Raw genomic sequence first — 14,417 nt, forward strand, 5'->3', positions numbered from 1 at the left:
ATGCATCATGATAAAAAAAATAACTATATGTCATATGGGAGAGAAAGTCATTACTAATGAAGGTGGCACTTCATATATGGAGAGTTCACCATGCAGGAAAATGATAACTACATCATCATTCAAATTGATAACAAAAACTTGGATTTCCTTCAGACTCCCAATTAGATTAACAACATCAGATTCATTGGTTTTTATTTTCAGCAAATTAAAATTCACTGATTTAATTCAATAACAAGGACTATATAAATTTCTCAAGGATATTTATTTATTAGTATTACTCAGACCAAATTATTAGAGTAGAATGTAAAATGCTCATGGCCAGGGACTATTTCTTTTTGTCTTTACACAATGCTCTGTATATAGGAGATGCTTGTTGTTGAATGGAATTGAGTTTATGAAAATAAGTGTTTTGGGCCTATCAGTTTTTTCATAGCCCCCTTCACTTCTTTGTTCCTTAGACTGTAGATCAGGGGGTTCAACATGGGGATCATTACAGCATAGAAAAGGGACACCACTTTGTTCTGATTAGTTGAATATATTGACTTGGGCAACACATAAATGAATGTAATAGTCCCAAAGTACAGTGTGACAGCAGTAAGGTGGGAGGTACAGGTGGAGAAAGCTTTGGATCTCCCCTCAACAGTGCGTATCTTCAGGATGGAGAAAAGGATGTATATATAAGAGATACTTATAATTAAAGCTGCTAATACAATTATTGATCCTGAAGAAAAGGAAGGAAGAATTTCAACGAGAGGAACATGGGAACAAGAAAGTTTCAGCAAGGGTGAGTAATCACAGAAGAAGTGATTGATTTTATTGGGTCCACAAAAAGACAAATTCAATAAGCAACCAGTAAAGGTCCAGGCATTCACACAACCACCCAGGTAGGATGTGATGAGTAACAGATTGCAGACCCTGGAAGACATTTGGGTAGAGTAGAGTAGGGGGCTACAGATGGCCATATACCGATCATAGGCCATCACAGACAGCAGGAAACACTCAGCTGAACCAAAACCAACCAAAGAACCAAGTTGGACCAAACAGCCTTGCAAAGGGATTGAGGTTATGACCCCAAGGAAGTTCATGAGCATCACAGGCATGACAGATGAGGAAAGCCCAATATCCACAAAAGCCAAGTGGCTGAGGAAAAGGTACATTGGAGTGTGAAGCTGGGAGCTCTTTTGGATCAATACTATGATGCTGAGATTGCCAAATAAAATGACCGTATAGATCCCTAGAAATACCACAAAGAAGAAGACACGCAGAGTTGGGTCATCTGTTAACCCTAAAATAAAGAATTCTGTTACAGTAGTGTAGTTTTTGCCAGTCATCTGTCCTCAAATGGTGCCTGTTAAGACAAAAAATGGCGATTAGAAAGAAAAAATAATAAAATTTGAGTATTTCTTCTTATCTATTGAATATATATTTATTGCCAACCTAATATTTGTAACATCCTATGCTAGACAACAATGCAAATGCAATAGAAAAATGAAGACACAGGAAGGGATATCAGATGCCTAAATAAATAACAATCATACAAAAATGTAATATAGTAAATGTATAAGAAAGTGGTTCATACAAGTACCATCTCTGAAAATACATAAGAAGGAAGTCAGGGATTCCCTCATGGAGCTGCAGGTTTCTGAAGTAGGTCCCAGAATCAGTAGATTTCAACAGGAAAAGATGGGGTTGGGATGCAAGACATTATAAATAACCTGACACTAAATTGGCTCAGAAAAATCCTGGACACACTTAGTTCATATTTGAAACATTTGGTCAGTTTAATATGTTGGAAGTTGTGTTAACATCATATTTACAGCAGGTCTGATATAGCCACATTGAAAAGGTTCATCCACAGAGATAGGCCAGAAGGAATCCAATTGACTGAACAGCTGAGACTGCCCAAACATACACAGTCATAGAGATGGATCACAGAAATCTAAACTGACACACTTCAGTTTGCTCATATTCACACACATAGCCCAAAGCAAGTGAGGAGATGAAATATTATCCATTGAATTTAGGCAACAAAGAGAGCCCCATACGGAGAGTCTTAGTTTAAATAAAGGTACATTTGATGGTATCCATTCCAAGACACTGACTCTAGATAAATGCTAACTATTATATCTGTTGTGTTCTATGCAGACCCGGTTAAACAATGCATTTGGTAGGTAGACATCAGAGAGATTTCTGTTGACAATGCACCTGCAAAGCACACAAACATTTATGTTGGGAAGTTAACAAGCAGATACTTGAAGACAATTTTCTATGGCACGTCACATCTCCACAGTCTTAAAACTGATGGAGAGGGAGAGAGAATGCAAGATCCTGTTGTGTTTATTGTTTGCTAATTGCAAATCATGGAACCAGTTTTGTGTGTAATTCTGTAGTGATCTACTCTCATGTTGATGAGAGTAGAAACAATGATTTAGACCACCACCTGTGCCATATGAGGAATTAGAAATGGCACTTAAGAAAATGAAGTTGGAAAAAAACAGCTGCACATGACTAAATGTAGACATAAGAAATCAGTGTGGGAGGCAACGCTGTTGTAAAGGCACTGAAGGAATCTATTTCCAAGGTACCACAGAGATGGGAAGATTCCAGAAGAAGGGAAAAGCTCACGGATGATCTTGCTACCTATCCCTGCTGGTCCCTTAACCTCTTACGGATTTAGTTTCCCCATTTGTAAAATGGAGATGCTAATGGCAACTACCTTGCCATAAAGATCAAATGAGAAACATATGTAAAGTATTTTGCAAACCTTAAAGCATTATATAAATGCCAGCTATTTTTGTTTCCATTTCTTTCCAAAAAAAAAGCAGTGGGGGTTGGGGGTGGTGATTACGTGGCTAATAAATAGAACACCAGCCCTGGAGTCAGGATGACCTGAGTTCAAATGTGGCCTCAGAAACCGAACACTTACTAGCCGTGTGACCTTGGGCAAGTCATTTAACTCCAATTTCCCTGCCCTCCCCCCCTCCAAAAAAAAATTATTTGATATATGAAAATGCACTGCTAAAAGTATTTTGGTGACTATGAGACCTTTCTTTTTGTCTTGGGCTTAATACACACATATGTATACATGTATATATACACAAACACACATGCATATATGTATATTGTGTTTGTGTATACCTACATTAGAAAGATGACTCCTTTTTTTATCTCGATGATGTTAGATTATGAACTGGGCTTTTAAAACAATGTGATAAAAAACAGATATTTGAAAATTGTTAAATATTCAAAGGAGTATATTCCCTTTTAAAATAGATAATGATAATAATGCTTACTATAACAAAGAGTGCATTTTCACTTGAAAATTTTGGGATATCACTTATAAAAATAATCAAAATGTATAGGATGCCTTAAAGAATCAACTTCAATACTTTAATTTGAGCCACCTATAAGGCATTTGCTATATGTCTGAAGACCCAGGATGTTGAGGCTTAATTTATAAGTAAAAGATAAATGAAATGTAGCTACTATGGAAATATAAAGAAGTTAATAATTATTAAGTCCTGATTTGTGATTGGTGAAATTTTCTATTTGAGGTAAAAATAAAACCTCTTAGGACTATAATTTGATATATTTTTTTGAGTTTTGATTACAGGGATGTTTTTCTGAAATTGTTATGCAACCAATAGCAGAAAATAGCATATGCTGTAGCCTGAGAACAAGTATATGTCTGTCCCTGGAAACAGTAGAGGGGATGACCTTTGCATGGCCTAAGGAAGGATCCTCTTGATTCAGTTTCCCCATTGTAATAAGTCCTTTCTGAACAGGAAAATTTCCCACCTGGTTAATCCTGAGCCTAACTTTTGATAGCCTGGGACTACATGATTGGTTATCAGATATGACTCATGCCTGGAATCAAACAGATCTAAATATCAGAAACATTCAATGCAAAGATTTTTTCTTAATTGACAATTTCCTTTTTATCATACCTTCATTGATTTTTTCATATAAAGGTTCAATTTCATGTTATCAAAATTATCTATTTAATTTTGTGATTTCTGCTCTTTCTTATTAAGTTAATAATCTCCCCAGGTTGAATATCTCCAAAGTCTACTAATACCTTTCCTTTATTCCCTCTCTTCCTCTGCTCTCCACCCTAGGCTTAGAGAAAGGGGGGACTTCATCACTGGAACCCAAAGGAAAGAACTCCTTAACATAATATCTTCCCTCTGAGATTATCTCCCATTTATCCTGTATATATCTTCTTTGTCCATAGTTGTTTACATGTTATCTGCCCCCATCAGATTGTAAGCTTCTTGAAGGTTGAGACTGCTTTTGCCTTTTTGTGCCCCTAGCACTTGGCACAGTGCCTAGCACACAGTAGGAACTTCATAAATGATTATCAATTTGACTTGACTTGCCCTTTACCAACTCACCATAGTGAACACTGAAGTGTTTTATCAATTCTTCCTGACATTGCAAGCCTTATTTTACAACATTTCTTAAGCATAAAATTCTCACTTTCATAGCTGCTACCTTCTTTGGCGGTTGGTTCTTTTCTGCCCAAGGTTAAATTCTGCCCATAGTCAAATTATTTCTTAATGAAGGGATTTGCCAAATAAGTCTCAGTCCTTTGAGCACGCTTAGATTTGCCCTTCCTGGTAAATTACATAGAACTTGGGAGATATTCCCTGCCTGTTAGTAATCCAATATGTAGACATTTAGTGAGCCACCTTCTAGCCATCAGTGCCTGAGAGTATGGTGCTATATGGTGACAAGGACTTTTCTGGTCTCTGTAGAACTGGAGGAACTGATGATTCATTGTGTACTAAAGCAGAAATGAGTTTATATAGAAAAGGATGGCTATGCCTCACCCTTTCATTTCTAGCAGTAAGCCAGCCAAGTTCTGATGTGAACTTCCAGATGGGGGGAGGGACTGCAGTAGTCCTATCTCCCACTCTGCTATCATGAGCATATGGTACCTCTGTTTCTTTTGTATTTGTTCTTTTTGGATATTAAATGAAAGAGATGGGAGAGCTCAGAAAACTGGTGAACCTGGGAGATCCATCAAAGCCATGGATGTCTAACCAGCAACTGAAGGGAGTAGTAACAGACCAATGTAGTGAGAAGCTAGTACAGCAGCTGAAGAACATGCTTGATTAATCCCAGCAGCCAATCCCCCCATCAGACAAACTGAACCCTGTAAGGAGCCGGTAGAGCTATGCAGAGGAGTGACTTTACATACCCAAGACCATTTACCAAAAATTAAGTAAATGGAGATTTTATTAAAAAGAGTATGAGAAATGAGGTTCAGAGCATCCCCCAGTGCCCTTCTTCCAAAGTTCAGTTTATCTTCAGAAGGACATTACTGATGATGAAATTGCATTGATTCTCCTTATTCTGATCAAACCCCACCCAAGATTGCAAGTAATTTAATCTAAGGTAGCGAAGATTTGGTGGAGATAGTGTTTTGTCTAGATAGCCCAAATCCAGTTGTGCAGGGGAGAAGGGGTCCTGATAGAAAAGGTATTTCCTCTGTCCAGAGACAAATTGATGATGAAATTATATCAGCCCCTACTGGAAGGGTTTAAAAACTGTGCACCCTAACCCCAAAATGAGTCCAATTCAAGACTGGCTCCCTTAGGGAGCCCAGTTCTAGACTGCAGCTCCCATAAACACATGACTGACCACTGTGAGAGAAATAAAAACATGGACTATATAGTCTAATTCTGTTTGTCTTTCTTAGACCAAACACTGAGGCTGACAGGAGAAAAAGATTACCAGGGCCCTCCCTCAGATATATGTATGTCTCACTACCTCTGTGATTCAAGTTTGAGTCCATTTTTCGCAGAGACCTTATAATTGTGGGGTGGGGGTATAGTGTACTGAATGGGAAGGAAGGGAGAATGTCTTGTACCAACTACATTAAATTTGATTCTCTTCTCCCCAGGCATCCTGTGTATGCAAGGGGAGAGGGTGACCTTGGTTTGTAACTTCTCTCCTTGCTATACCTTCTCAGTAAACCTCTCTTTGCAAAAAAATGAAAAAAAAATTCATTTCTCTTGCTTGATCAATATTGTGGGTAGAGTACACAAAATGAGGACACAGAACCACTCATGGTTATGCCATTGTATAAGAGGAAATGACCTGGTGAAGCTTCCTCAGAAGATAGAAATCTGGTGGGACTAAAAACCACAGACTTTGCAATATAAAAGCCTTCAGATACAAAATATCCCCTGGAAAGGGTCTGAGGTTTTAATAGCTAAATTGAATGTGAAGAGGCTAGCTAGTTAGACTATGAACTTGCTTCCAGGACAGAGAATGTATTCATACCATTGCTCCTGGTCATTCATCTGAAAAAGATTCCCAAAAGAGCAAAGGAAGTAGAACTGACTGAATTAGGACTGATAAAATCCTGAAGCAAGGAATGACCAAACAGTAAAGCTAGATCTCTTTCATATCCACCTTAGAAGTGAGAGACTCTCTCAGAACTAAGATTCTGAATGAGCCAAAGAGAAGCAGATTCTGCCCATCTTAAACCAAGAACCATTGCCATTTTTTGTCTTTTAAGCATTTTTTTGTTTGCAGAGATAAATAGCCTTCCAATACCTAATCTACATTGTACTTTGAATACCCATCTGTTCCCTTTAGGAGAGACCATAGGAACCTATCTGAGCTTTCTCAGTTTTTCCTGGCATTCTGGCTTGGGGATATAAAGAGCCTGAGATTGTAAGAAGGAGCCTTAACCTCTTTCTTTAGAGGTTAGACTCCCCCAGGGCTGAACTAAGCACAAGTTAGCTCAGAGCTAGGGCCCTTTAGTGAAAGAAGGCAACCAGTCCCCGTGGGCCTACACTGTTACCTATGAAATGATTATCTCTAGAATCTTAGATTTCTACCTAGAAAGGCACTCCAAAGCCATCTAGCCCAACCTCCTTTCACAGATAAGAGAACATAGTGGTTATGCAGCATGGCCTCTGCCAAATACATAGTGTCAAGAGTCAGGATTATGAATTTAGGTCCTTTAACTAGGGAGTCAAGCAGCTAAGTGAAGTGGCACAGGGGATAGATTGTCAGGCATGGAATCAGAAAGACTCATCTTCCTGACTTCAAACCCAGCCTCAGACATTTGCTAACTGTGTGATGCTGGACAAGTCACTTAACCCTGCTTGACTTAGTTTCCTCACCTGTAAAATGAGCTGAAGAAGGAAACAGCAAGCCGTTCCAGTCTCTTTGCCAAGAAAACCCCAAATGGGATCATGAAGAGTCAGACACGACTCAACAATAATTATAGACTCATTGTTCTTTCCACTGAACCACACTGCCTCTAAGATCCCTTCAACCTCTATATCCTAGAAAACCATGTTCTTACTCATTCAGATCATTAAATAAATAACTAACATAACTAAATAAACTATCATAAATAAATAACATTAAATAAATAACTCGAAGCACCTAATATTGTCTCCTTCCTCCAGGCACTGGAATAAACAGCCTCCCATGCACAAAATGCCCTTAGCCTTTTCAGCTCCTAGGTTTAAAAATCTCAGATACTCTATTATGTTGTAGAGATCTGAAGACAAAAAAAGAAACAATCTCTGCAATCATGTGGCTTATAGTCCATAATTCATACACAAGCAAATACATACAAATTAACAAGTAATTTCAAGAGAGAGTGCTAAATTGGTCAAATCAAGAAAAAACTCATGTAGTAGTTAATGCTACTGTAAGGATTCTACATGGAAGAGAGGAAGGGGGAGTGCTTAATGGCCCATTGTACAAAGGTACAGAAAGGATTTCAGATCTATTCATAGAAGTATAATGTCCAAAGGAAGATGGAATCCCACTGTCCTCTGCCCTTTCATTGGAAATGCTCAAATAAAAGCTTGATGATCACTTCTCAGATATTCCAAAGAGGGGACCCCTGCACTGAGCCTAGAATAAATGACTTCCACATTATTTTTTGAGGGTGATCACCTCAGAAGAATCCAAGCTGAAGGACAAGGGATGATGGAAAGATGTGTGATGACAGTAAATAGGGTGCAACATATTATCAAGGATGACCCATTTCAAGAGCAGTGTAAAAGAATCATCAAAGAAATGCATATCCAAGGGGGTGGGAAAGGTGGGCTAGTCCTGTGGCTAAGTGAGGGTGAATAACCTTGAATCCAGCCTCAGAGACCTACAGCTAGAAGAACATGGGCAATCCCCTAACCCTCTTCCAGCCTCACTTTCCTTACCCATAAAATGGAAACAATAACACCCATCTCACCAGGTATTTCTGAAGGTCAAATGAGATAAAGTATGTAGAGCTTTTGCTATACCTTAAATCACTATATAAATATTAACTCTTAATATTAGTAATATTATAGCTGAAATGCTGCACTTGCTATTCATGAAATACTGAAAAGGACCCACAGGAAGGTCCCCAGAGTACACTGTAAACCTTTTGTGAAGAATTTTTGGGAGGATGTGGATATAAATCCCACAAAATGGAAAGCATGGTGTGGGGGTGGAAATGTGGGTTGAGATTTTCACTTGTGGAGGGAGGACCCATAGGGATGCTCCCAAGCATCAGAGAAATTCTATGATTTTATACCTTTGTCTATATTTAAACACAGAAGGATTGGACTGTTTTAAGTAGTGAAATTTGGTCTAACTACATACAAGAATACTGTAGGTTAGTTGCTAGCTCTGAATAAGCAACCTCTTTAACTATACAAGCCATCAATGGCAATACCCATGAATGTTTTGGATGGTCCAAGTCACTGCCAGAAGAAGAAGAAGAAAAGATGAGAAAGTAAAGGGAATAACCATGTAGGAGAAAAAGTGAAAGAGGATAAAAATGAGAGAGAAAGAGGAGAGGAGGTGGGGGAAGATTTGGTAGGTGAGCAATAGAAGAGAACTTAGCATCCATACTTATCTCTTCTTGATATAAATAATATGGAGGAAAGTTTAGTAAGATAGTTTACCTATAAGAAGCAACCCTATGTTTCCTTAGATGATTATTTAGAATTACTATAATCACATCACAATAACACTAAGAACTCCCACTTAGGAAGATCTTTAAATATTGGAGAGATTTCTTCATGAAAACTCAGTGAGGTAAGTAAATACAGATATTATTTTCCCCATTTTAGAGTTGAGAAAACTGAGGCTTCCAAAGGTTAAGTGACTACCAATTGTCACACAGCTAATAGGTATCAGGTGACCCTATTCCAAGACCAATTGCTTTTTTACTACATTGAATCGGGAAGAGTCTGATGATTAGTTCATAATGTAGATGCTTGTCTCTTTGTATATATTATGTGTTTGTGGGTATTTTTGTAGAATATTTTTATTCTTCCTATGTCAAACTGAAACTTTGGGGTAAATGAAGAAATCAAACTGATGTATTGGTTAATATCTTAGTAAGAATTCTGAAAATAAAAAGTCATGATTTAATAGGATGCGGTGTGGTTTGGTGATAAGAGCTCAGGTCTAGGAGTTTGAAGACCTGGCTTCAAATCCTCCCTTTGTTATTTACTATCTATTGGAAAAGTAAGTCACTTCATCTCCTTCAGCCTCAGTTTTCACATTAGTAAAATTAGAGTTGGACTAGTTGGCCTTTGATGTACCCAAGACCAGGATTTAGAGCGGGAACAGATGTCAGAGATCCTCTGTTTTCTACCTTCCTGTAGCAAATGAGAACACAGAGGCTTGGAGAGCTTATATGACTTATTTGCCCAAGGTGACATAGGTAATGGCAGGGCAAAGACTTGAACTCAAATTATCTGACTCAAATCAGGGCTCTTTCCACCATGTTATACTGCTTCCTATTAAGAAAACCCTTTACAGAATTCTTCTTACTTAAATAACAACCATTGCATCAGTATAACTCCTTTATTCACTCCAAAGTTTCAGTCTGTGACAAGAGTAAAAAGGGTAGTCTTCCAAACACACAAACACATGCAAAAAAACATCCATATTATATGCTTATCATTTCCAATTAGACACTTTTTGTTGCAACTTTTTATGATGTTTGATTAGACTAGAAGAAAATGCATTGGATTTGGAGTAAGTGGGCCTCGGTTTGAACCCCAGCTACAATACCTGTGAGACTTTGGGTCAGTCACTTAATATTTCTGGACCTCAATTTCCACAAGTGTAAAATAAGGGGATGAGGGGCAGCTAGGTGGCAGAGTGAGTAAGAGCGCCAGCCCCGGAGTCAGGAGGACCCAGGATTGGTTCCGGACTCAGATACTTAATACCCACACAAAAAAAAACTGGTCGTGTAACCTTGGTCAAGTTACTTAACCCCAATTGCTTTAAAAAAAATTTTTTTAATAAGGGGATGAGATAATTTCTAAGGACCCTATTAATCCTAACTCTATGATCCTATGAACTGAATTTACTTACTAAGATGGGACATTATAATAGCACTCAGTATATACATATTCAAATCCCTGATGCCACAAGAAAGTAAATGTATGAAGAGAAAAATCTTTCATTTTTAAACATCAGATAAATTAACCTAAGGAAATTCAAAAGAGCAATGAATGCATACATGACAAAAGGAATAGACTTGTTTGCCTGAAATGAGCCCTGGATAACTATAGCATCAAAAAAAAAGAGCCATATACTTCTACAGCAATATCAAAGAAAACAGAGATACCTTTTGGTAGAGGGAAATGATGTGTTTAGATGCCAAGGAATTATCTAGGTGTAGCAATACCACATTTATCTTGGGTTCAATGGCATTTGAGATTTAACCTCTTGAGAATCTATGACCAAACAAAGATTAGGTCATTAAATTGAATCAATTATTTTAAAAGTTCCACACAAACAGTTGTAAAAAAAATTCTCAGTTCTCAGGGGCACCATTTATTTTTTCATGGTTCATGTATATCCAGAATAAAAAATAAAAACTGATAGTGACATAGCCAAACTAGTAAATATCATCCTGCCATGGCAGATCTTAAATTTTGATATGGATCAATACATTCTATATGGTTGCAACAAGCTGTACTACATATGAAAACTAGGCTCAAAATCCTTGTTGTCTACACCTTTACACACCAAGGAATCTTAGACTCAAACTACCAATTAAGGGTAAGGATGTTATTTGCAATATGGAAAAGTATCCAAATTTGAAAGCAACTCTGAAATTTCTAAAACTTCCAGGTAGCAACTCCCTAAAAAGTGAGAGTTTCTGATATAATACAGATTTATTTCAGGATTGATGATAGATGTTGTGTGTCAGGTATTGAGAGTTGGTGGGAGTTGGGAGGAAATTGAAATTATCCATCCACCTACCCCATAAATCCCAGATCTTTACTTCACCTTGCCCTAGACCTCAAAGATCACACAAAATTTAATTGAATGTCCAAGGAAAGACACTTAATTGCATCAGTTGCCCTCCCTGAACCTCTACTTCCTATCTGAGTTCAAAAAAATAAAATGAAAAATTGAACACTGATAATAGCTTGCCTTTAGATAGTGCATTAAGGTTTACAGATTTAGATAATATAGATAGGGATGCCCTTACATTTATGTGTTACAGAAAACCAGTCCTGGGGTCATAGATTTAGAGCCAGAAGGAACCTTAGAGGTAACTGAGCCCAAAAACTTCATTTTACAATTAAGCCCAGAGGGTTAAATGACTTGTCCAGGAGCATACAGCTAGGAGGTATTCAGAACAGGATTTTGGTGAAGGTCTTCCTGACTCAAAAGTCCCATACTCTGCTCATTCCACTGTGTTGCCTCTCATGTTGTTATCCCCCCATCTTTCAGTTGAGGAATCTGAGGCTCAGAAAGGTTGATTGACTTGCATAATGGCCCCTAGCTGGCATCTAAAGTGTTACTCAAACACATCTGACTGAGTGATCTGAGGCTTCAACTACAATACCTCATTCAGATCATACTCCCTTAATCCAAGGTTTAGTTTTCAAACACAAGCAGACCTCATTTTATTGAACTTCATGGATATTGTAGGAGTATTTTACAAATTGAAGGTTTATGGCAATTCTGTATCAAGCAAGTCTGTTGGCGCATTTTTTCAACAGCATGTGTTCACATAACGTTTCTGTGTCACATTTTTTATAATTCTTGGGGGCGGCTAGATGGCACAGTGAGTAAAGCGCCAGCCCTGGAGTCAGGAGGACCTAAGTTCGGTTCCAGGCCACAGATACTTAACACCCACCCAAAAAAACTAGCCATGTAACCTTGGGCAAGTTACTTAACCCCAATTGCCCTCCAATAGGTAAAAATAATAATAATAATTCTCACAATATTTCAAACTTTTTCTTTTCTCAGGATTTAGACGTAAAGGGTGAAATCATGAGCAAATCAGGGGAACATGGAAAATTTTACCTCTCAAATCTATGGATAAAGGAAGAACTTATGACCAATTAAGAGATAGAAATCACAGGAACTAAAATGGAAACTTTTGATATGACACAATTATTCAACCATTCCTCACTTGTCTAAGAGATCATCAAAGCCATCATAAAGATTCTAGTCTTAACCTTGCTTTCTCAACCCTCACTCCCTTTTAATACTTCTTTCAGGTTCAGAAAATTTGTTTTCCTTGTAATTATTCTTTGTTCAGTATTATTCTGTCTCTTTTTTATATATTTGATACAAAATCTTATAATCTAAATAAGAAGTGTAAGAGTATGACAGTCAAAAGCAGCTAAATACAGTGGTCCAAAATATTAATTGTATTTTTAAACTGCTCTTCACTCCAAAATCCATTCTTTCCTTCAGCATCCCAAAGATTATGAACATGTTTTGCTCATTTGTATGAGAAATGGCAAACAACCCACACCACAAACATCATAGAAGAGTTATCCACATAAAACTAGACCTCTGATGTTGGGATCTAGCTTTATTATCTTAAGGTCATAATCTTCATCAAAGACCCCAGTTGTCTCAGTAATTTGCAAATCCTGCTCATACTGTGCTAAGTGCTATGTCTATAACCAGCACTAGATGTATGAGAGTAAGTAGGGCAACAAACTCCAAATTAGGGTCTCCAACACATTTTTGAATAAGACAAAGGAAGGGATTGTCAAAGTTAGAGTTGATTTTGGCTGAAATGTCATAACACTAAAAAAAATTCTTCTTACTTTGGAAGATAACAGATTTTACCCTGACTTTTCTTTCCTTAATATCCATTTTGTTGCCACATAACACCATTTAGGAATCTTTTCACATATTTATACTACATTTCTATTCCAGGTAAACACCAGCTGTCTGACCTTGAATAAGTCAATTAACCTCCATCAGTTTCCTCAATGACAAAATGGGACACTACCACTCTCCTGATAGAGAAGTGAAGGACTCAGAATACAGAATGAGACAGATATTTTTAGGACATAGACAATGGGAAATTTTGTTATGGATAACTATGCATGTCTCCACTTTTTTGTGTTGTTGTTTTGTTTTCCTTGCTTTATCATTAGGAATCAGGATAAATTTAGGAGAAAGGAAAGAAGGCAGCCCTTTGAAAATAAAATGAGAGACAGAGACACACAGAGACAGAGAGAACCAAAGTAAAATATGAAATTTTTCTTACAGAAGATAAAAAAGGAAAAGTATTCTTGGCATCTGTGTGGCTCTGAAAACGGTTGCTCTTTAGTACCATCACAGATTGAGAATATGAAGAACTGCTGCTTTATATGTGAACAGAATAGCAGAAACAGGAAAAATATATATATGCTACGCTAAAAACACCAACCTCAAAGAAGTTGACTCTAGCATAGAAAAATGTAATAAGCCAACCACTGGTTTATCTCGAAAAATATTTCTTATTAATATTACACATCAAATTTGGTTTTATGGAAAGTTTTGTCAAGGTAATGTATCAAAATTGTACATTTTTTTGAAATCTGAAAAAAAATTTCGATGAATCACTGAGGTAAAAACCAAAAAGGGGCATGGTTGTGGGTCCTCAAATAAGAGAGATGATGAATGACAAACATTTTAATAAGAACTGAATGACATTTAAGGAGTTGTGGTAAATAATTTTTTGAAGTTAGCTAAAACTTCTTGGGAAACTACAAAGCAGAGTATCACCAAGAATTTTCTCAAAGCCTTGATTTATAGGATGCAACATGTCACTCAAGATCTGCCTCCTAGATCCACATTTTTTCCTCTTCCCCTGAAACCTGCAGACTATCATTAATGATCATGGTTTATTATTCTATAGAGAAATCCCTAAAATGGAAAAACCATACCAAGAATAGTAGATTCAAAACATAGTGGCTGACTACTATTGGATATTGAACAAATACATTCCACAGGTAAAATACAAAAGAAATCATCAGTAGATATATGTTAGGGGACTTAAGCAAGCAATATTTTTTTGTGAAAAGTATTTTAACAATATAAAACTGTGGTTTCAATGACAATAGAGAAGATCTGAAACAATATTTGAAATCAGCACACACACAAAAAAAACACTGTAAGGTTCACCTATT

At 37.2% G+C, this 14,417-nt stretch overlaps 1 protein-coding gene across 1 annotated transcript; it reads right to left on the reverse strand.

The window, feature by feature from the left end:
• Positions 1–392: 392 nt before the first annotated feature.
• LOC138151129 (olfactory receptor 5p57-like) lies at positions 393–1,331 on the reverse strand. The gene has a single exon (XM_069074648.1). The coding sequence runs from the start codon at positions 1,329–1,331 to the stop codon at positions 393–395; it is 939 nt and encodes a 312-aa protein (XP_068930749.1).
• Between the last annotated feature and the right edge of the window lie 13,086 nt (positions 1,332–14,417).

Source organism: Petaurus breviceps, unplaced genomic scaffold (assembly GCF_028583685.1).
Source record: "Petaurus breviceps papuanus isolate PSGF00001 unplaced genomic scaffold, PetGlider_PUasm1.0 140, whole genome shotgun sequence".
NCBI lineage: Eukaryota > Metazoa > Chordata > Mammalia > Diprotodontia > Petauridae > Petaurus > Petaurus breviceps.

What these genes read in the sequence shown, in the direction of transcription:
- LOC138151129 (XM_069074648.1), bottom strand. Translation starts at nt 1,331, where the DNA reads ATGACTGGCAAAAACTACACTACTGTAACAGAATTCTTTATTTTAGGG.